At 42.5% G+C, this 24298-nt stretch overlaps 1 protein-coding gene across 1 annotated transcript; it reads left to right on the top strand.

Moving 5' to 3' along the window:
* Positions 1-308: 308 nt before the first annotated feature.
* On the top strand, positions 309-24298 carry VWA2 (von Willebrand factor A domain containing 2). The gene is made up of 13 exons (XM_066621457.1): positions 309-360; positions 1843-1917; positions 5320-5453; positions 5912-6021; positions 9341-9535; positions 9999-10132; positions 11864-11996; positions 14593-14648; positions 15078-15185; positions 16384-16962; positions 18691-19239; positions 20959-21081; positions 24165-24298. The coding sequence occupies exons 1-13, from the start codon at positions 309-311 to the stop codon at positions 24296-24298; spliced, it is 2382 nt and encodes a 793-aa protein (XP_066477554.1).

Below are 24298 nucleotides of genomic sequence, written 5' to 3'. Positions count from 1 at the left end.
AAAAGTGCCCCTATGAACAGGAGACTATGGGCCAATGACTATGGGTAGTGGGCCAGATCCGGCACCCAGGCCATATATTAGTGCCAGCTGGCATGCACCCTCATGCATTCGATTACTCTTTTCTTTATGGCAGTCAGAATTTTGAAAGAAAATTGAAAGCTCCAACATGTATAATCACATATACACCTTGCACAGAAAAGCACAGATCTTAGGAGCCATCCAAGTACCAATTCCTTGTTTGATTAAAGAAAAAAAATCAATCAAGAGATCTGGAATTTTGCAAACAGATGCCCGTCCAATGATCCGCAATGATCTCTGGATCAGAGAATCAACCTAAATTTTGCAATGAGGATACTACTTGTAAGTTTATTTCTTTTACAGAATAAAGGCTTCTCTAAAATTCAGAAGACTAGCTGGAGTTAACAGGACTATGAGCATTGTGGAATCAATTAATGAGGGAGCGGGAGACAGAAATGTAGCTGATTTGGAGAGCAAAATGCAGATTTGCTGAATCCAGTTGTCATCCTCAATGACCACTGAAATATCAGCACCTCTTCGCAGATACTGTAAGAGCTTGTGGTGTTGTGGCTGGTAATAAAAACAGATAAATTCCTATTTCAAAAGGAATTTATTTAGGGCTTCTAGGAGAAGTAACATTTCCCTTTCTCTACCCTCTCAGTGCTGTCATCATGAACTCCTTGCTGCTGTTTGACTCTGTTTGCATTTTCCTGTACTCCCTAGGTAAGCTGTTTTTCTAATAACAATGAGCAGAAGTTTGACGTGCCATGAGATTGGGAGAGCAAACGAGGAATTGGTGCATACACTATCCTTGCATCTGCATGGGATCTAGAATCATGTGGAACCCAGTCATCCTGTTTCACACTCTTCTGAGTTATTTCTACTCGTAACATTCCTTGCTACTGGTTCTTCTGCTTCCTGTTTGCCACAGCAGCAGGAACAGCAACAGAGCCTTAACAAGATGTGCTCAGATGGCCCAACCAAACATACCATAATCAAGATTTGGGATTTAAATTACAGGAGTGCAGATTTTGGCTGAATCTTAGAAGAAACTTCAGCAAGAGCTGTTTGATGATGGAGCCAATTACCTTTACGGGTAATGGGTTCTCCCTCACTGGAGGTCTTCCAATAGAAGCTAGATATAAACAGTCATCTGTTGGAGATGTTGTAGCTCAGGGGTGACCTTTCAACGTTAGGGCTCCTGGACCTTTAACAATTGTGTAGAGGAAGGAATTTCAGCAGGTACAGCTTATTAAAGTTCCCGCTTCTACGATATTTTTTAACTTTAATTTTTTAATTCCTCTTTTTTAATTTTACTAAAAAGTTTGCCCAGTGTTAATAAAAAGTATCTGTTGTCTTCCCTCTTTCACATGTGCAAAATTTGTTATTTTTGATATTATTGTACAGTCCATGATATTCTTATTGATTTCTTCACCAATGAGATTATACATTTTTTCCCCAACTCTCAGCATGCATAAAGCAAGGAAATTTTCAGCATTGAAGCCATAAAATAACCTCCATTCTGTTGTGTTCTATAAAGTTAAATCGAAGCTCCTTCTCTGTCTCTCTCTCTCTCTCTCTCTCTCTGGTTGGGAATAGCATAGTAGTACCTGTGTGGCACCTGTCTGTAGAGCCATTTGGTACTTTAAATGGATGCCTGTCCTGAAGAGAAAGAAAACCAATCTGTCCTCTCCCAAGGAGAGATGCTCCTTGTTTTCATTTAGTGTTTTCTGGCACTCATCCTACAAAATGCTTTGAAGAGAATTTCTTACAGTGCTTTGGTAATAACTGATTGACCACGTTGGAAACAATTTCGTTCTGCAGCATTACTATCATGGAGCATACAAGAACTACATGTCAGCCAGGAAACCATTGAGAAAATTTCAGCAGCTGGCCAGTGTAAGTTTTTATTTCTTGTGCTAAAATATCTATTATTTTCCCCTGCAGATCTGGATTTATCTGCTACTTTCTCTTTATTCCCAATTCACACGTCCCTCTTCAGCATCTTAACTGTTAGGCTCAGCACATAAATTGCTTCTAAGTAGAAATGTCAAAGGGCCAAATCAAATCCAGTTTTCCAGCTCAGTTGCAGCTGTGCCAACAGGGCATGTGCTGCATCCTGCAGTAGAGGGGCTGTCACAGAGGCCTCCTCCAGGTAAGGGAATGTTTGTTCCCTTTCCTTAGGGCTACAGTGTGGTTGCACCAGCATTGGAAAGTTGGATAGGTTTGGGTCCTAAGCAGCGGACTTCCCATAGATGAGATGGGGTAAAAGCACCAGGCACTGGCCACTTGGACCCTGCGGAAGTCTCTCTGACCCTGCGGAAGCCTCTCTCTTTCCGACAGGGGTGGAAACTGTGCTTCTGGTTTTCCGGAAGCATAGTTTAAAGCTTTGGGAAACCTCACAGAGGTTTTCCCAACACAGTTGGAGGTCGTGTGAGGCTCCATGAGCCTTAGGTGAGGGGGGGGGCTTTTCGATTGAGGGGCGGTGGCGGCAGGCCGCAGGGAGCGCCATTGCAGACCTTTGCCCCAGGCACGGGGCTGGGGAGGTCCACTGCTGCTAAGTCTGGATGTCTTCCAACATTCAGGATTACTTCTGTGTAATGAAATTGTAACTTGGGAGGGATTTAAATATACCTCCCCTCATGGGTCAGGCATATGGATACAATGGATGTACCTTTCAGGCAATGCACAGCCGTGTCTTACTGACTTGCATGTGCTTATACTTAAGTTTGGTTTCCAAGGGTGATTCCTTGAGAAGGCACCAAAACGTGGGGAAAAGCTCCAAGGAGATCAGAGCTTCTGGAAGATGGTTCTTTTATTTTACAGGAAATTCTTGATTCTAATCTCTGTGGAATGTGTCCAGGGCCCACTTTAAAATAAATCTTGTCTACTAAGTCACTACTAGCTGCTGGTTCTATAGGTCGGCTACATTATCTTCTTCCTACCTGGGAAAGCTGCTTCTTCTGTTCCAGTTTTGGTTTCAAAACCTTGGGTATGGTCCAGCACAAAGGGTTTCATGCCATGGATAGATGTGGAAATCTTTCTAGGTTTTTGTCAAAAACAGGAATCTGTGGTGAGTGGGTGAAGCCAGGCTGCAGCCTCAAATGACCTGAGATTAGCCCTTCCTGCCCATCTCCTTGAGGGGAAAAAAGCTGAAGAAACAGGATTGGTTGGGGCAAACTGATGATCCTGATGTTTTTAAGTAGAAACAGAAATCTTGGGAGATCCCAAAGATTGTGCATCTTTAACATCTTCTGTAATGTAGTTTGGCCTTTACAGAATTGCTACATTCATGTCTGACTTTGCCCACTGGCTTTGCTGTAGCTCTTAGAATAAGCTGAAGCTTATGACGGCTAAGGCTGTGTCCAGTCAACAGATTGTGTCCAGTCAAAAGCAGCCCTTAGTCTCTGGTGTTCCTATTCCCTATTCATTGCTCCATTCTTTTTAAATGCAGCTTCAGGGACACAGATTCTTTCCAGTGACTGAGCCTTAATTTCTCTGAAGTTGCAAGGGCTTGTTTGTGCTTTGCATATTTTCACAGGACCCTCCCTGTGAAGAGAAAGGACAACCTTAATCTGACTCTGTGAAAACATGTAGTATCTAACTTGGCACATAACATGGTTGTAGCAATTATAATTAGTTCACCCTCAAGTTTGTTCATGCTCAGGTAACACCAGGACATGGTGTCAGGAAAATCTAATGCTTCTTAGAAATTGACTGTGTGAAACTTTGTTTCAGTCAAACCACAGGTCTCTGATCTGTTAGTTTAATAGAGTCTTCGTGTTGCAAGAGACTTTAATGGTCATTAACTTCAGTGGCCTCAAGCAGGGTATAATACAATAATTATAAATTATTACCTAAATATCCAAAGAGAGAGGCTACATCCCTTGCTCTGCAGCATTCCCTCATTGTGCCTTTATGTGTTTTTGGAAAACAAAGGATTCTTTGGGTGTATAAGCAGTACTAATGATGAATCAGCAGTGGATGGAAGCTATTGCAGATATAACCTCCACTCCTTTCATGATGTAGGAACTAAATGTCCAGGAGAACTACTACAAATAATGGATATTACTTTCTTTACCACTAGATACTACTGGTAAAGCAGACGTGAATCCAAGCAAGCCTCTTGCCTATCTAACAGCCCAATCCTATGCATATCTGCAAAGTAAATCCCATTGTTTTCAATGTGACCTATTCCCAGAAAAAAAAAGAACAGGATCGCAGCCTCTCTTTATATGTAGAATCTGATGCAATTGTCTGAGACTGTGGCCTTTTCTCCCAGTGAAAATGTGTAGTACGCGTAGGATGCTTAGGAGAGGGAGGAAGAGATAGAGAGAGTGTGTGTAAGGCTTGATACTCAAAGTTGCTGACTAGAATTATGTATAGTAACTGCTGAAAAGATGACTTAGGGCGCAATCCTAACCAACTTTCTAGCACTGGCATAGTTGTGCCAGTAGAACGTGTGCTGCATCCTGCAGTTGGGGAGCAGTCACAGAGGCCTCTTCAAGGTAAGGCAATGTTTGTTCCCTTACCTTGGAGTTGCAGTGTCCTTAGTGCTGGAAAGTTGGTTAGGATTGTGGCCTTAGACTCACACCTGTAACTACATGGAAAGAGAATCATTTACATCATGTGACCATGTCAGGGATGGCATTGGGGCTTGGTCAGGTTGGTCACTGGTTGCAAGCCCAAACTGTCAGAGGGTATGCATGACCCGGCTGACCGCTGACTTTGCAGTATCAGTGGTAGCTCTTATGGTGGGGGGAGTGCAGGACTTAGTCCCAGGATCCCCAGCAGCATTGCACAACACGCCCAGACTTGCCATTCCTCCAATTTCCTAGATTTCTGAGTGGCTGGAGTGGTGTCAGTAATACTGGTCTGGACCTCTTACTTGGAGGTGGCACCCTGTCATAATCTTTAAGTAGCTAAAGCATAGCTGCCAGTCATCTGAATCAACTCACAGTGAATATTATTATTAGGAATTTGTACGTATAACTTTTCAACTTAGCATTCAGTTAACAAAATTTATTTATTTTATTGATTGATTGCTATTGGAAAGATTAGCAAATTAACACATTTTTGTTTCATGAATGGAGTGCATTAGTAAAGTACAAGTTTGAATTCTTTTTCCCTTCTGGACCTTAATTAGCTAATGTTATGATAAAGAATGACCAAGTGTTAGCCTTTATTTGTATGTCTTCCGCATACTTTTCTTTCCTCTCCCTTTCTCCCCCTCCCCCCACACAAACACAACCTGCCTTCTTGAGATTACTGTTGTGCTAGAACGCCTCTGATTTCTTCCAGTAATGAATTGTTCCGCCCCAGTGGATATCTTGTTCCTGTTAGATGGATCCTATAGCATTGGCAAAGGAAGCTTTGAAAGGTCAAAGTACTTAGCCATCAAGCTTTGTGATGCCTTGGACATCAGTCCTGAGAAGGTAAGCGCACTGGTCTGGTGCATTCCCTGTAACAGACAACAAGAGCATAATTTGACCAGAAGTCATCAGTTTGTAGAGAAACCTAGAACAGAGGTGGTGTTGGGTTCAGCCATATCAGGTCCTGTCCTAGAGCCCAAGCCCATCCAAGGGACCACCTGACTGGGCTGTGTCCCTCAGTGGCAGTGATAGTGACCGGTGCACCATCTTGGGGCAGGCAGGGCCATCGTGGTGGGGCCAGTGCAGGCGTTTGTGCCACCTGGCACCAGCACAGGTGAAGCCTTCCAGAATGTAAAGTTCTGGGGGGCGGGGGGAGGGAGCTGGTTACAACAATATGAGTCATGGCCATATTTGGGATAGGGATGAAAAATGGGCATTGCTGAATTTCTTTCCTTTAAGTATTAAGGCCCTGCCTGGAAGTCATATATCTGGTCAGAAAGCCCAGCTTACTGTCTTTTCAGGTCCGAGTGGGAGCAGTACAGTTCAGCAGTACTCCACACTTAGAATTCCCCCTGGATGCATATTTCACGAAACACGAGATAAAAAACAAACTCAAGAAGATGGCCTTCAGGTAGGATTATTTATAGGAAGTTTTGCTCTTGTGTTTTGTGTTCCCTTCATGGTGAAAGGAAGTCAAAAGAGAGAGAAATATTTGGAAAGGGATATGTTCATTCCAGCAGATCCCTGTTGGTATTCTTACATTTGGACCCTTTCCAGTTCAGTTATTGTACAAACAACATTGTATTTAATTCAGTATATTTGCTGATTATGTGAAACTTTTTTCACAGTATATTTCAATGTAACTGTGGACTCTTGGGTCCCAACCCTATCCAACTTTTCAGCGCTGATGTAGCCATGCCAACAAGGTGTGCACTACATTCTGAAGTGAGGAAGCAGCCATAGAGGTATCCTCAAGGTAAGGGAAAATGTGTTCCTTTACCTTGTAGCATTGTGGCTGCATCGGCGCTGGAAAGTTGGATAGGATTGGGCCCTTAGTTAGCTTAAAATGTCTGCAGATATAAGTGCCATTTTTGGATACCTTAATCCTGAAACGGCTAACAGGCGTTAATTCCATCCCAAAAAAAATATATGGTTTGTTTCCAAGTGAACATGTTTGGGGTCAGGCTGTGGGGATGAAAATTGTTTAACACCATTTCAGAGGCAAAATAAAGTGAACTGTGAACCAACACGAGTTATATTTCTTTTTTGTGCTCTGGCCCTATTCATGTGTTCTGTACACATGAATATTGTCCATTGTGCCCTATGGAGATCCCTCAGTTTGCAGGCTCAGTGCTTCTAGCTGGACTAGATCAAGCCCTTAATGTCCCATGAGATATCAGGGTATGAAAAACATACCCTAATTATCTTCTGATTGTGGAAATGTAAAAGCAGAAGCTATGAAATGGTATTAAATACTTGGAACCTAAATGTGTGCTGACACTCCTTAAATGAGGAGAGAAGAATGCTGACAGCATTAACAGAGATAACATCCTCCAGTCTGGCAGTGTGTCTTGTTTTTAGATGAGAAGCTTAAACACACCAATGGTGGAAATATCTAGGACTCCAGCTACCACTTCAAGAAAGGCAGGGCTCCGAATAGAGGAATTCCACTAACCTCACGACTACCCTGCTTGTCGTGTTGTTTGCTTGTGGATAAAAGTGTCTAATTTGCCATGAGCAGAAGGTACAGGTAGGCAACCAGCTGTCACTGCACAGAATGTGCGTGGAGCATCAGCATGCAAAATAATAATTTCTCATGACAAACAAGAACTTGTTGGTCGGAAGCAGGCGGCTTCAGCAAGCAAAGAAGAACTAAGAGCAGCAGAAAGCAGAGCATCTCTGCTTGTTGTCCTTGAAAGTTCAAAGCAGCATTTAATTCTTGCGAGGGCATTGTGCATTTTGTCAAACACATTCCTGTTCTGAAATCTCAAGTTACGTGTGATCAGATTAGTCACAAATCACCTGGGCTGAATCCTGTAGGTGTCATCCCATTGGTCATTCGTTAGCCTGTGCAAGGTCCCATGTTTGAGATGGAGAACTGAGGGAATTAGAAACAATTTGAACTTAAGACTTTCGCTGCAGTCCTATAACACATGTTGGAAGTAAGTCCCTTTAAACTCAGTGGAACTTACTTCTGAGTAGACGGGCATAACATTGTGCTGTAGGTCTTCTACATACAAGTCTGTAATTTGTTCCATAAGACCATTCTGAATCATATAGTGTCCTGGGTTGTGGCTATGCCCTTACACTAGACATAATGACTTCTCTGGTGAGTGAGCGTATTTTGAATGTGCTATGTTAGGAATTTGGTCCTCCTTGTTCCAGCTTGTTTTTAATGCTTCTAGCTTGGGAACCCTGTTTTTGCAGGGAAGAGGAGGGGCAGCAACACAATTGGGACGATCATGCTGCTGCCAGGAAGGGGAGGATTGTTTACATTTACCTGAGGGTGGCAAAGGCAATCTGGAGGGTCTGGAGAACCTGCGACCCTCTCAGCAGCTCTCCTAGCACCTTTGTAGACCTGTAAAAAAGAAAAGAAAACACTTCCTGTTTTCATCACAAAACTGGAAGTGTTTTTTTTTTTTTTCCCAGGTCTTTGAGCCTGCCAAGATGGCTGCGGAGGGGGTTGCAAACTCCCCAGACCTACTGGAGAGCCTTAGCCACCCGCAGGTATGTGTAAACAACCCTTCCCTCCCTGGCAGCAGCACAGTGTCCCAATTGTGTTGCTGCCAATGCTTTCCAGTTCCTCTGGTGGGTCATGACCCACCAGTTTGGGAACCACTGATCTAGCTTTTTCCAGAGTTCTTCATATTTCTTGCACTCCAAGCTCTTTGGCTGTCCTCTATATTTCCCCACAGTAATAAAAACTCTGTAATGGCCAAAATATTGCGTGAACCGAACTGAATCATTACTGAAATCCAAGTCCTTTTCCAAGAACTGCAATTAATGTGTGGGACTCTTGGGGTGGAACTCTTCCCAGATGTTGCAGATGAAGTGTGGGAGCAGAAGAGGAAACTACACCTGCAAGTGGATAATAGATCTTTAGAAATCTTTGTCACCCAGTAGTCCCTGGAAGCCAAAGTCTGAATCATAGCGCTTATACTTGTATAACTTGTATCTTGTCACTTGAATCTTAGCAGAATGTGTAACCAGTCTCCGTTTAAAAATGGTGCGTTTGCAATTATAAATTTCTGGTGGTTTTTCTGTGGACCTCCATATCTTGTGGCCCACCAACATGCACCTATCTTGTTTTTCTTATGTAGAGTTGTTTGTTTTTTTTTGCAAGCAATGGAGCAGAAGCTCTGCTTGTTGGGGGATGTAGTATGAAAAAAAGCACAGGAAGTAGGAAGTAAGGGGCAGCAGATTTGGTCTGGGCTTTTTAGATTGTGAGCCCTTTTGGGACAGGGAACCGTTAGTTATTTGATTTTCTCTGTAAACAGCTTTGTGAACTTTTCGTTGAAAAGCAGTACATAAATATTCTTATTAATAATAATAATAATAATAATAGTCACCACTTCAAAGTATTTTTTGCTAAGTTCTTTGTTGTCTCATCCACTGACTAAGCAGAATAACCCACTATCAGTAAGAATGAACTACGTACCATGCTACTATCTTAACTTACTGCTATAGGTTAAGGTAATAGCATGATATGTAGCGTATCCTTTACAAGTTTAATACTAGTATATGTTTTTCATTTACTTTATAGAATAGATGAAATAACTGTAGTAAAGTATATTTAAAGAAAAACCTGTTGCTACCCACAACAATGCACTTCATCACATAAACTTATATTCTAGTATAGATCCTGAGAGAAAGAAAGAAGTTCTAATAGAAATTAAGCAGAGCAATATTAATGCCTTTACCTCTCCTAATTCTTCTCCTGCTTGCCTCAGAGGTGGGAGAACAGAAACGGGACTTGCTCTGAAATATGTTCTTCGGAAAGGATTCCGTGGGGGTCGAAACCTGCTGGCAGCCCAGCTCCTTATCATCCTAACTGATGGGAGATCTCAGAGCAATGTGGTGATACCAGCTAAGCAGTTGAAAGAAAGGGGCATTACTGTGTTTTCAGTGGGGGTCAGCTTCCCAAGGTGAGTTAACTTTGATCCATTGCAGTTGGGAATGGAACCAATGATTCGAAGGAGAAAAAGTTGAGGTGGACATGAGATGAAATTGAGGTGGGCAGGTCTGAATGGAGATGAGAGTTAGGTGAGAACAAGCCCATAGTTTCGTTGCTGGGAAGAACTCTGAGCACTTGAAGTGACCATGTAAGGAAAGCTAGAATTCTTACTTGTACACTTGCACGTATGCAAAGATCTATGTATGGAGGCATAGTGGTGAGGCTGAGTATCGGAGAACATTTTGACAAATGTAGGAAGCAGTGTTTAAGAATAGAAAACTGATGGCTGCTGTAATAGCATAAGCCACTTTAATTCTGCTGTGTACACACATACTTACCCCTAATGTTCTATTAAATAGTATCATATTAATTATGAATATTTCTATTCATTTACGACTATGCTTCGTCCACCATACTGAATTATTTCTGACCAGATGGGAAGAACTGCATGTGCTGGCCAGTGAGCCAACGGAATGGCACGTGCTCTTTGCTGAAGATGCTGCCGATGCCTCCAATGGCTTCTATACTACGCTCACTAGGACTTCAGTCTGCAGTGCCGCATTTCTAGGTAACCCTGAAGGTGTTGTTTGTGCACCGATGAAACAAACCTTGCCATGTATATTTTAGGGGCTACCACAGTAGCATAACTAATGATGCCCTGGAAATGAAATCACAACCAGAAGTGACACCATGCTTGGATTTTTTAAAAAGTAAAAATGGGGGGGGGGACCCACCTCCTCTTCCCAGCAGCTTGCCACCCACTTGCTCTGCTTCCTCTCCCAGTCAGTGGCATAGCTAAGGCATCTATCTGCTACTTGGGGTCAAAGAAGATTTTTTAGCACCCCCCCCCCATGACAAAAATCAAATTTAATTCATTAAATAAAGCGTATGCCTCTTATTGGTTAGAGACACTGTGCTGGGGTGAAGAGGGACGGTTATTCTCCCTCTGCTAAATATAAGAAGAGCACCATTTCAAAAATTGTCTCTTTACTCAGCAGAGATAACTGTATTATAATACATGGAAATGAGAGCTGACTTGTTGGTTTCCTGCTGTATCATAACATCTCATTGGTTCTCAGCACAATCAGTGTCATAGATCGGTTTTGAGTTAAGAAAATCCACTTTTTGTTCCATAAGGCAGTTGTGTTTTCATTTTCTGGTTAATTGGCCATAACATTTGATAGAATACAAATATTTCAATGTCATTTGTTTCATTGCATTCTGCATTAAATTATCTTTCCAATGATATTTAACTTGATGGTGTTATTATTCATACATACTAAGGTTTTCACAATTTTGATCACTAGTGTCAAGGTCAGCTTGTTGCCCCCCTAAAGCTTGTTGCCTGGCTATGCCTTAGCTATGCCACTGGCTACCAGCTTTCCAGCTGACCTTTTCTACATGCAGATATGATGCCTTATTTCCTTCTCTTTGAAGCCTACATGTTTAATCTGACACATTCTCTCTGTTAGGAGGTGGGAGGAATAGATGAAAGTTTGTTGATTAAGGAAAGAGTCACACTTTCATGTGTCAAAGTTGCTTCCAGGGTTGTTAGGTGGTGACCTTTTTTTAATTTTTATTTTTTATTTTTTATTTTTACTGTGTTTATAGTCAAGACACTTTATGTTTGGAAGCTGTAGCCAGCAGGACTCTAGTTCTTTGCCACATCAGGCAACACAGAAGGGTGGCTAAAGAAGAGACCATTAGAACACCAGAATGGAAGGAGCTACACTTGCAGACACTCACTGCTTGGTTCTGTGGAGCCGCTATAGAAGCAGGCAGGCTAAGACTCCAGGATAGCAGCTGAAAATTCCCTACTTGGGTTCAGAGTTCAAAATCTGTGTAGAGAAGTGGCTAGAGAATAACCAAAGACATGCATCTTAATACTATTGGCAAGATCAGGTGCAAATTACAAAAGGAATTTATTTTCCACAGTTCTATACCACCTTTCCTCCAAGGATCACAGAGTGGCATACATGGTTCCTTCCCTTCTTTTGTCCTCACAACAACCCTGTGAGGTCAATTAGGCTGAGAGACAATGACTGGCTCAAGATCACCCAGGAAGCTTCATGGCTGAGTGGGGATTTGAACCTAGATCTTCTGGGCCTAAGTCCGACACCACAAACATTACACCATCTTGACTGTAATGGCTGTCAGGGCTGAGTTGTTGAGTTTAAAAGGTTTAAAAATGGGAATAGTTTCATAGGGGAACAAGATACGTAGTCATTCTTTGGTTTGGTTAAACTTCCACTCTTTCATTATGAAAGTTAATTCCAAGATTATTCTTTTCTTGCAACAGGCTGCAGGGCTGAATCTCACCCTTGTGAGCAGAAAACCCTCAAGAGAGTAAAAGAGCTGGTTGGAAACTATTTCTGTTGGAAGGGGTCAAAGAGCAATAATGCCGTGCGCACTTCACTCTGCCCTTTCTACAAGTGAGTCTAACACTCATGGTTTGCCCCTAAAGCTTCAGTGTGGCTAGAGAGAAGCAAACCCTTCATTTATTTTATGCCCACTTTCCCTGTAAGTTCAGAGCTCAGTGACCCAGATGTTTCGTGATGACGTATGTAATCCAGAGGTACAGCCATGTAGCTACATCTGTGCAGCAGCACAGATCTCTTACATGGAACAGAGCTCATGTTGTCATCTTTCATTCATTCACCCATCCACTCATACATCAACGAATATATTTTAAGAGAAGGACAAATGCAACATGACAACATCACACTGACAAACCATTAAAAACCTATCTGTCCTCATCCAAAAGGTATTGCAGACCCCTTACTAATACTAATCCATATCCCAATGATGTAAGAATTGTGCATATATTATCAAACCTAGTAAGATCGATTACAGGGGATGAAGAACATGGAAATCTACAGAAGAAAAAGTATTAATTAGGAAATGTACCAAAAGAATTAGTCAGGAGAAAGTGGATTTGGCAACATGTCTCAGTTCCTTCTTCCTCCCATGCAACAACAAAAGAAGTAAGGCAGGGATGCAAAATGGAGGCACAGAGAAGCAAAGAGATTTGCCTGAGGTTATGATTTAAGTCAGGGGGAAAGCAGAAAAAATTAACATAGCTTCTCTTAGCTCAGTTTTCCTGCAGTGGTGTGGATTCAGACTAGGTCTTGGCTTTGTATTGATGCATTTCATATAGTGTCACACTGGATTACTTTCCTTGTAATAGAAAAATAACTAGACCCAGAGCTCACAGCTGGCCCTAGCATGTAACGGAGGTCTCTCCGGATGTTTTTCATGCCTCGTGGTTGGAATAAACACTTCCTCTCTGTCTTACTCCTTTGACAGTGCTATAAGATTGTCACTGATATAGGGTAATGCCTCAGTCGCTGGCAGGAAATAGCCCCTGCTCATATTGCAGCTGATTTTAAACTTGAAGATTCCTAACACAGAGGTATATTGTCAGCTCAGTGGCAGTAGACTAAGTAAAAAAACTCACACAAAACCCTACTCATGCTGAAATGAAGATCAAGCTGAATAATACTATGTGAGAGCATTTAAAATGTCTGTAAAGGAACTAGAAATATGTTAAAATCTGTGTAAGGGTGGCTTGTACACTAAGTGGAAGTGTTTTAGAAGGGGCCTAGAAAGGAAAAAAATATATTTGTGCCCTTTTATTTTGGTTTTGTTTCTGCATCTAAGGTGCTCTGAAAGGATGTGGTATTTCCTTTCACTTTTTTCTCCTTTTTTCCTCCTCTAATAGAAATTCTGCTCTTCTCTATCTTAGGAACTAATTGTGGAAACAAGCAGGCTGATGATAACAGGCACACCCAAGAGAAAAATCTGGGAATTAGACCTAGCATAGCAAGTGATCCACTGACCTAGAAGAGAAAAAATAACTTTGTGACCAGGCAAACAAAATTATGAAGTTAGGATGAACTTCAAACGAATAAATTTTACATGAATGTACTTAGAGAACTTCTGATTTGGAAACTGTGTTTCTTGGAAACTGCAGCAAATTTGGGGGGGTTGCTGGAGGAAAGGGAGGTGCATAGAGCTGGCCCAGTCCTGGCAGTTGTGATGTCATGCCAAGTGGTGCCCATCTCTCTTACTTTCTGATGAGCTGTTTCAGTTATTCACACTTGTTGGATTGGAAAGAAAGAGGGTGGAGTGGAAGAGAATATGTGGAGCAAACGAGAGTAGTGGCCTCGAGCCTCAGAGACTTCCTTTTCTCATTCTTTTCTAATTCAAGGAGTGGGAGGAGGAGGAACAGTGGAGAGGGTGGAAAGAGGCAAATGACCCCACTAATCTAATATCTGATTAGTTGGACTCATAGACTGACAGGTCATGGAGGTGTGGAATGAATTGTGGCCACCACATGATGGCTTCAAGCCACTCCGCTCTCCTCAGACTTGTGCCACCTTAAGAGGTGGTGCAAGTCTGAGGAGACCCATAGGGGAAAGGGCACCTTTCCCAGAGGTAAGGAGAAAAGTTTCCCCTTGCCTCTGGCTGAGCTGCTTTTCTCCCCTATCCTGTGCTGGATACAGCGCAAGCCTCCTGGCTTGCCTGTTCCAGTGCAGGATAGGATTGTGCCCTTAGTGACTGATACAGCTTTGATTTTCCAACCCTTGTGCAGACAGTACGTACACATGTTCAAAACTTTTGCATCTAAAAAATTTCAACAGATTTAATAGCTAGATTGTTACTGATAGATTTCTTATTTCTAGACATTATTTCTGCTGCAGTTCTTTAAGCACTACAGTTACCACTCCATTTGTTTGTACGTTTGCCTCCACAAGCATGCATTTACAACTTTGTGTGAGTGGTACACAACTGTGGTGGAAGGATTAGTGGCAGGGAGAGGGGTAAGCACTGCTTTCCTTTCTGTTATCTGCTCCAAATAATTATCTTCTAAAGCAGATTTTTGGGTTAGGTCTCACTCCCAAGCAAGTAACACAAGATTGCTGCTTTAACATTTTAGCTTCATTCTTACTTCTTTCTGTATTTCATAGCCTTTTAAATGCCAGTTTATCACAATGTTATTTTTTAAATTGACTTTTTTATTTAAAGCTGGACGAACACTTTCATCACATATCCTTCTAGATGTTACCGAACCACGTGCCCAGGTAGGTTTCTGAAACTTACTGATTTGAATCCAGGTCTCTCCTTTTTCTCAGAAGACACTGTACATTATACCACATGTGTTTCATAATCACTAGGACCTTTTTCTAACTAAATTTGATTAGGATTATAAGAATGTTAATGTTCTTTGTCATCTGTTGTAATTTTTCATCTTAAGTATGAGATGACTTAGAGTCCTTTAAATAAATAAAATAAGTAGCTTTCCAGAGGTCATTTTGCTTATCTAAATGACAAGAATACAATGGCTGTAGACAACATATTGGGGCGAATTACACCAATGAGATATTGCATAACATGGGATTTAGCTTTCCTAGCACCCAGACTTGCTTATAACTTAAAAAAATGGCAGAACACTGCTTGATTAAAAAAAATGAATAGACCCATTCCTTTTGTGTTTATTTCCTGGTTTTTAGATCCTTGTGGTTCCTATCCTTGTCAGAATGGAGGGACATGCATTCAGCAGGGACTAGAAGGATACCACTGTGTTTGCCCAGTTGGATTTGGAGGAGATGTCAATTGTGGTATGTCTTTTCAGCTTATGCACTAGTGCTCTGGATTTTAATGCATCAGAAATATCAACAGCGCTGTTCCTCCTACGACAGCACTAGTTGTCCGTTTTGTGTTCTATTATGGGGAAGAAGAGGGAGAGAAAATTGTTGAAAGGTGTTACCTTTTTTGTTTTGGGGCCCAGTCCTACCCAACTTTCCAGCACTGACGCAGCCATGCCGTGAGATGTGTCTTGCGGAGGGGAATCATTCATGGAGGCCTCCTCAAGGTAAGGGAACAACTGCATTTGCGGCTAAGTCAGTGCTGGATAGTTGAATAGGATGGGACCCTTGGAGTCATTGTTTGTTCATTCTTCCTATTGGTGATTGTGATTGTGAACCTAAGCGCATCCACTGGGATGTAAGTTATTTGTAAATAAGGATATATTTAGGAACAGGTTTTAAAAGTTCCTGAAATTTTTTTGACCTTCTTCCATGCACTGAAAGGATTGATGACTCTGTGGCTACAAACAAAATAATTTTGGAGGTGGTTTAATAAGAAATGCCAAGAACGTATGTGCATGCACGTGCTTTTGCTCTCTTTTAAAGATCTTTTTTATCTTACCCCCCAAAAGAAAAAAAAAAGTCATTCATTTTATGTCACTTAGCAGACATTTATAGTAATTATGCCTGGAGAAAGATAATAGATGAATAAATCCATCAGTGACATTTTGTAGCATACAAAAACGCAATTCTGTTATGTTCAGAAGACTGATCTGTCTTATAAGAATCTTAACATGTGCACACAGGGGATTTCTAAAGAGGCCAACGACTATTTCTGTTGGAATTTCTATCAAGACACAAATCAAGTAATTCATTTTTGCTTTTAATCTCAGGGCATATTTACTTGTTACTTTAGTTCCCGGGATTCTGCTCATAGTGAGGTTAGGAACAAAGACTCAGGATTGCATGGTACCTCCCTATTTTCCTGTGGGCAGCAGTGATCCACTGAACCAGGGAGATTTCTGTATTTAAATGGTGTAATTATTTTCAAATATATAATTAATCTGATCCCAGCAACAACACAAACCCCTTCCTTGGAGCAACTACTTTTGAAATTAGAAGTTTACAGCCTTAAATGATTATAGTTTAATGATGTCAACAGATGTCAAGCAGTATTTAATTCTGCTTTCAACTGGAGTTCTTAACATTTTGGGGTATCTTTTTCCCCCAGCACCTAAGCTGAGCCTGGAATGCAGTGTGGATCTTCTTTTTCTTGTGGACAGTTCATCCAGCACCACCCTGGAAGGATTCTTGCGATATAAAGCTTTCCTGAAAAGGTTTCTCCAGGCAGTGTGGCATAGAGAGAGTTCCGGGAATGTGATTGTGGCCCAATACAGCGACAATGTCAAGATGGCCATCAGAGTTGGGGATTATAGTGATGTGCTCAGTCTGGTGAAGGGCATCGATTCCATGCAATTCAGTGGCGGGAACACCTTGACTGGCAAAGCTTTACGGTACATTGTGCAACATGGGTTTAAGAAAGCACCAGTTTTTGCTGATGTGTCTCAAGTCCTCCCACAAGTGATCGTCTTGCTGACAGATTCACATGCTCAGGATTCAGTGGTGGAAGCAGCAAAATACACCAGAGGCCAAGATGTCTTCCTGATTGGAATTGGCAGTGAATTTTTAAGAGCAGAATTAGATGAAGTTACAGGGAATCCCAAGAGGACGATTGTCTATTCAACCCCACAAGATCTATTCAACAAGATCCCTGATCTGCAGAAAAAAATATGCAGCATAGATAGCCTAGGTAAGGATGCAGTACTAAATAGTATGTCCGTGTCTACCACTGGTTGTTATTCCCGTTTAAGTAGACTATTGTAGGAGGCATGTTCTCTTCCATATTTGTAGATGTGTGATGAACATGGGCGTCACCTTTCAATAATGTTCATCAAGGTTTGCAATGAAGTACAGGTGGGGCCTCCATATCCACAGATTATTCATCTGGGGATCTGGCTCAATGCGGGTCCCCTGGGACCCATGTGGAGCCTGACTTGGCCCAACCTGAGCCCTCTGGAGGTAACCAGAGCTGTGCTCCAGTTGCCTCAGGAGGGCTTTCTGAAGCACGCAAAGAAAGTGGATGTCCGCCCACTGCCTCTGCAGGCTTCAGAATGGCCTTTTTGACCGAAAAAATGCTACTCCTGATTTCCCGAAGGAAACCAGAAGTGACGCTTTTATGCCATATAAGGCATTCTGAGGCCCAAGGAAACCTTCCATGGGCTTCTCCAGGCCTCAGAATACCTTATGTGGCATAAAAACATCACTTCCAGTTTCCCTCCGATGTGGCAGATTGATGGAGCCGACTGCTGATTTAATTATCTGCAAAATTTGGCATCTGTGGGGGGTCTGACAACGGATCCCCTGTGGATACCAAGGGGCCCCCCATAATGCTAAATAATCTTGTATCCAACCTAATAATTAAAACCACCTGATAAGGTGCTACTTATTTTGGTAAGCTGTTGTTAGTTATGGGTTGGGAAGATTGGGTTCAAATTTTTTAATCTGTGCCTTTTCAAAAGATAAAACGCATTTAATTTTCTAAATAGGATAGTAGTTAATAGCTTTTATATTCCAGCAAAGTTGGCTTTCTATTGGTTAATTATTTTGGAACAGAAGTAATGTTGCGCCTCACTATATTGCTTGCTCACTATCTAGGTACACTACAATCTCTGCAGTTCAAACTTTTGTTATACTGTGATGCTGTGCCAGCTCCAAGTCCATGGGGGCCTTCTGTTAACTGAACTCCCCCCCCACTTAGGTGTGCAGAAGTAGCTGTGTTGGCACCTGCTATCTTTGTTTACCTTTAATGCAATGTCCTCACTGTTGTGTCACTAGACACAGTGAAAGGCACAAGGCCACTGCATTACAGGTAGAACAAGGGTGGTGGGTACAAGTAGAGCTATCAAAGAGCAATCCGGGCTGTTGCTATGGCCACTGTCAAGGTGAACTTCTCACAAAGCCTTGTGGAGTCTTACTTTAGTGGCAGCAGTGGCTTGGAGGTCTGTTTGGCAGCAATGCAGACATACACCATCCCTGTTTGCTGCTTATAATGCAATGCCCTTTTTATCTCCAGGATACAATGGTGGGTGATGACACTGCATTATTGGTTACCAAAAATGGTTAATGCCAGCATGGCTGCTGAAGGATGCTCTAAGCCACCACTGTTATGATAAGCTCCCACAAAGGTTTGGGGGAGGCTTTTCATAGTGGTGACAATAGTGGCAGCATCTCGGAACAGTTCTCAGCAGCTGTCATCTTTTTTTCACTAGGGTCTCATGGGTTGGCAATGGGCCCTTTGATGGCCTCTGGCCAGGACCCAGGTGGCCAACCCCAACCATGTCTACTTTTCTGAATTTATTATCTCCTAGCTCAGGGTAATGTCAGTTTTTAAAACAAGCAACCTTATGTAAATAATATTCTTTTTCTTTTATATTTTTTTTTTCCTCCAAAGTGTAAGGTATGCCTCTTCCTTCCTTAGGATGCCCATCTCAGCCCTTGGATTTGGTGTTTGCTTTGGATTCCTCAGCTTCTATTGGAAGAGGAAATTTCATCCAGTTGAAAAGTTTTGTCAGCAATCTCTCTCTCCAGTTTGACATCAATCGGGACTTGACGCAGTTCGGTCTCGTGGCCTACGGCAAAAGGCCCCGCACTGTGTTTGGTCTGGATGCACACGTTTCTAGTTCAGCTCTGCAGGCAGCTATCAACCGAACCCCCTTTGGGGGTGGCTCTGCCTCAGTTGGCAGCACCTTGTTGCATATTTATGATGATGTCATGACTGTCCAGAAAGGGGCAAGGCCTGGCGTAAGGAAGGTTGTGGTTGTGATAACAGGAGGGACTGGCGTGGAGGATGCCATTGTCCCTGCTCAACAGCTTCGTAATGACTTATCACTGCTTGTCATTGGGCTAGGGCATGTCAAAGTGGATCCATTACTGAGGATTGCAGGCTCTCACAACAATCTGCTGAGGATTTCCTCTTTTGAAGAGCTAAAAGATATTGCAGACCTTATTGTGGAAAGAATATGTGACGGTAAGCCGTTTAATTCTCATATCTTTCATTCTCATATCTTAGCATCAGAAAATGTGCAGGTGCCTAGTATGGTCACACTTAAGAATTCATTTCTAGCTTTCTGGAACTAGAGTTACTTTCCTGTAATGACTACGAGTAGGATATCCTGATGCAAAAGAAGACGGGCAATTTGCTTTTAACAATTGCATAGAAGGAGGGACCTTCTGAAATCCTTTCTGCTGGTTGATTGCTAAATGAATAGTTCTCTTCCTCTGCATCTGACCACCCTGTGCATCAGTGGTAGTAGTCATGCAGTTTGCAAACCCTTTAGTGTGGTGCTACATTCCAAGATGAAGCAGATGGCAACTACTTAGAGAGCCACCTTAGTAGCTTGCCAGCAGAGAGCCATCTTAGTAGCTTGCCTGTGGAACACCCTCTCCCCAGGGAGGCTCACCTGACACATGCTTCAGTATCTGTTCAGTGCCAAAGACCTTTCTATTTTCCAAGCCTTTAACTCTGGTTGAAAGTTTTTTTTTATGTTACTTTTATTTACTGTTTTATTCTGCCAGTTTTAATGCTGTTTTTTAAAAGTTCAGCAACATCATTTAAATTTTATAGTTGTCCCTAGAAATATGTATATTGCAGAGCAAATAATTTAAAAAAACACACGTAAATATCATGCAAACAAGGCACTGAATATCAGTGCACCAAGAAGTGACCCAGTATGGAGATGCTTGGAATTGCAGGACATTTTTAGTACTTGTTGAATATTTGCTCTTTTGACCAGGCAGTCAAATTCTCTTTTTGAATCTGAACTTGCAGTTTATTTCAGGTCTGTTTGTAGTCAAGCTCATCGCATAAGAAAAAGGAAGACGCTTTTTGTAATAGCTGTGATACTACCAAAAAATCAGATGTTACCTCTTTTTATCATCTTTGAAGTTCTTCCCTAGCATTAACCACCTTCAAATAGTTACCCAAATCTTTTGAAAGTTTCTGAGATCAAAGAAGTCCCAAATGATCTGTGTTTCATCTTTTAATAATACATTGTTGATCCTAGATTAGCCGTGTGTCCTAAAACCCACACTTCAAACAGGAATTGTTTGTGGTTACAGTCCGAATGACTAACTGCTCTTCCAAGGGTCAGCGTGGTTTGTTTCCAAAGCAGAACCCACAGGAATGAGCTTGTAGACTTCTAAACTAATGTAGCTTAACTATTTATTTAATGGTTGAGGCTTGATATACTGCCAGATCTTGTGTGGGAAGGAAGAGAATGTGATGACACAACTGGGATGCCTTAGAATAGACGCATTAATTGTTGGTTGAGGAGTTGACTGTAAATAAGGCCTGAAGCAGTATTCTGATGTCCTTACAACAATGAAAAGCTTTTTCCAGCTCTTTTTTGTGAGCTGGTTTTAATGGACAAATGGGGTCAGATGGAAGCTTTAGAGCAAGATCTAGTGGTTTGTTACAGGAGCAAGGCTCTCCTTCCTTAAGCAATTTTCGCAGTCTGAGGAGATGTGTTCATTGATTTTCACCTGTCTGCACTAATCAAAATGGTTGGCAACCTTCAGTCTCGAAAGACTATGGTATAAGCCTACAGCACCTGGTATTCCCAGGCTGTCTCCCATCCAAGTACTAACCAGGCCTGATCCTGCTTAGCTTCCAAGAATTACAGTGGTTCCTTTTTTGCACCGATGGTCAATGTAGCCTGCTGTGCTACCTGTGCTTTGTCTGTTACAGAGGCGAAGAGACCAGTGAATATCTGCAAGCCCAACCCCTGCATAAATGATGGTGTGTGTGTTCCTCAGAATGGCAGCTACTGGTGTCGATGCCAAGGCTGGGAAGGGCCTCACTGTGAAAACCGTAAGGCTCTTTGGAGAGTATCCAAGAGGCATTTCTTTTTGACTCTTCAAAGTCTCCTTATCCTAGAAGGCTTTGTCCCTGTCTCACCCCACTGACCTAGAAATGGTCTCTTGCTCACCTATGCAAAAAAAATTTTTTTTTAAAGTTGGTTTACTCCCATTTAGATTACATACCTTAAAAATACACTGAATCACTAATACACATGCAATAAAGATACACTCTAGAGCAGTGTTTCTCAAACTGTGGCTTGGGACCCACTAGGTGGGTCGCGAGCCAATTTCAGGTGGATCTGCATTCATTTCAATATTTTATTTTAATATATTACACTTGATGCTACCATGGTAGGTGACTGCATCTGGGAAAATGTTACAGCTCTGTACTTTTAACAGACTACTATGAATACTGTACTTTTAACAGACTACTATGAATATGCTTTTAACAATGATGGGAAATGGGACTTACTCCTGAATAAGTGTGGGCAGGATTGCAGCCTCAGATTGTTAAAAAATTTTCTGCTTGATGATGTCACTTCCAGTCATAAGATCACTTCCGGTGGGTCCTGACAGATTCTCATTCTAAAAAAGTGGGTCCCGGTGCTGAACATCTGAGAACCACTGCTCTAGAGCAGGGGTGCCCAAACCCCGGCCCGGGGGCCACTTGCGGCCCTTGGGGGCTCCCAACCCGCGGGAAGCCCCCAGTCTCCAATGAGCCTCTGGCCCTCCGGAGACTTTCTGGAGCCCATGCTGGCCTGAAGCAACTACTCTCAGTGTGAGGATGACTGTTTGACCTCTCACCTGAGCTGTGGGATGAGGGCTCCCTCCACTACTTGCTGTTTCATGTCTGTGATGCAGCAGTGGCAGCAAGGGAAAGACTGGCCTTGCTTTGTGCAAGGCCTTTTATAGGTCTTGAGCTACTGCAAGACCTTCATTCATTTTTATAAGTTCCATCTCTAGTATATTCATTTATGTAAATTTATTCAAATTTGAAATGTAAATTAATTATTTTTTTCCCTGGCCCCCAACATAGTGTCAGAGAGATGATGTGGCCCTCCTGCCAAAATCTTTGGACACCCCTGCTCTAGAGTATAGTATCAAATTCTACAAAGTTTCATCAAAGTAGAGTACAGTATCAAATTCTACAGTTGAATGCTAACATGTTCTTTCTGGTTTGTTCTCTTCTTACCTTATTTCGAGCTATTCTTATCTGACTCATAGCAATCTTTTTCAAAGCATAGTTTGCTTAGCTTTTATTATGTGTAGCCCTTTTGCAAAAACTTGCCTAGATCTCATTCCAGTAAGTGAGCCATGTTAGGGCCCAATCGTACCCAATTTTCCAGTGCCCGTGCAGCTGTGCCAGTGGAGCATGCACTGCATCTTGTGGTGTGGCAGCAGTCACAGGAGAGCCTCCTTAAGGTATGGAAACATTTGTTCCCTTACCATGGGGCTGCATTGCGGCTGCACCGGGGCTGGAAAATTGGATAGGATTGGGCCCTTAGTTTACTACAGCAAAAACATTAGGAATTGAGCCAAACATTCTAGCATGCACCAGGTGGTGTGTGCGTTACTGAACAAAAAAAGTCTGTATGTCCAAGAGCTTGTTCTGTTTGTACGGGTAGCATCAACTACCTTTTTTGGAGGCTGGGTGGATGGGTGTGGAGGGTAGGTCTTTGGCCCCAGAAGTGGACCACAGTTTGAGAGCTGACAATGCTGACCATTAACATGGTGCTGTTTCTGTGGTGCCAGTCCAACCCAAGGGGCCATGTCACAGCTCAAGGTCTTGCCCTCAGAGTTCACCCAGAATCCTTCAGCATGCTTGACTTCTTTTAGTTATCATAACTCACCTCTTACAATGTTTTTCTTGCTATAAATTGCCAGTAACATTATGGAAGAAACCTTAGCAAAAAGTTCTTTGTGGTATTGATGATGCCTCCTAGAGCAGAAGTAAACTCAGGAAATCATGGAGCATTGGACTGACGTTGAGCTAGTGTTGCATGGTGCCCAAGGCAGCAGTCCTGTACACTTACCTGGGAGTGAGTCCCATGTAATTCACTGGGGCTTACTTCTGAGTATTCATGCATAGGCTTGAGCTTTAAGAGGTTGAGCAGCAATTCAGGACTCCCCCAGTCCAACTGTTTCCCTTGCCATTAGCTCACTGGGTAGCCTTGGGCAAGCCACTTCTTTGCAGTCCTTCCACTGCAATATGGGGATGTTGTAAGTAGTAAGATAAGATACGTCAGGCGAAGCATTTTGCACACTCAAAAAACATTGTAAAATGCTAAGTATGATTCACTGTAATATTGATAGTTTGTTGTTGGCAACCTTCAGTCTTGAAAGACTATGGTATCGCGCTCTGAAAGGTGGTTCTGGAACAGCGTCTAGTGTGGCTGAAAAGGCCAATTCGGGAGTGACAATCCCTTCCACACTGGGAGCAAGTGTAGCCTGTCCCTGGTGTGTCTCCCTGGCTATGGGCCTTCCTTCTTTGCCTCTTTGCCTCAGTCTGTTGGCCAAGTGTCTCTTTAAACTGGGAAAGGCCATGCTGCACAGCCTGCCTCCAAACGGGCCGCTCAGAGGCCAGGGTTTCTCACCTGTTGAGGTCCACTCCTAAGGCCTTCAGATCCCTCTTGCAGAGGTCCTTGTATCGCAGCTGTGGTCTACCTGTAGGGCGCTTTCCTTGCATGAGTTCTCCATAGAGGAGATCCTTTGGGATCCGGCCATTGATAGTTTAACATTCAGATAATTGTCTAGTGTGCCCTTAGTGTACTTTTTTTGCTTCCTGCTAGTTGTTCACAGCCTAAGTTAAGATGTTGCAATGCTTAGTCAGTGGCGTAGCTACAGGGTTGGTGGTGGTGTGGTAAGTACTGCAGGTGCCACAGTGCATTGTGTAAGGGGTCCCTCCTACTTGCTGTCAGAGCCATTCTGGGCAGCAGTGACAACATGCAGGAGCTGCACCATTGCACACTGTCACTCCGGGCCTGTATACTGATTGGCATGTCATGTAGTATGCTGGGGGGGGGGGGGAGAAAATGAATGTTCACGATTCTTCTTTTTGTACACAAAGACTAAATATTTTTTTTTTTAATTCAGGAATTCAGAGGGGTGATACTTTGCAGTCACGGATGCGTTCAATGAGGCTCCATGCGCAGCAAAATCAACATCCTTGGCAGCAGCTGCACGGAAGACTCCAGCAATCAAAAAGGCACATGCAACAGACTCATTGA

Source organism: Tiliqua scincoides, chromosome 3 (genome assembly GCF_035046505.1).
Source record: "Tiliqua scincoides isolate rTilSci1 chromosome 3, rTilSci1.hap2, whole genome shotgun sequence".
NCBI classification, from domain to species: Eukaryota; Metazoa; Chordata; class Lepidosauria; order Squamata; family Scincidae; genus Tiliqua; species Tiliqua scincoides.
This window is presented reverse-complemented; position numbering and strand designations above follow the sequence as displayed.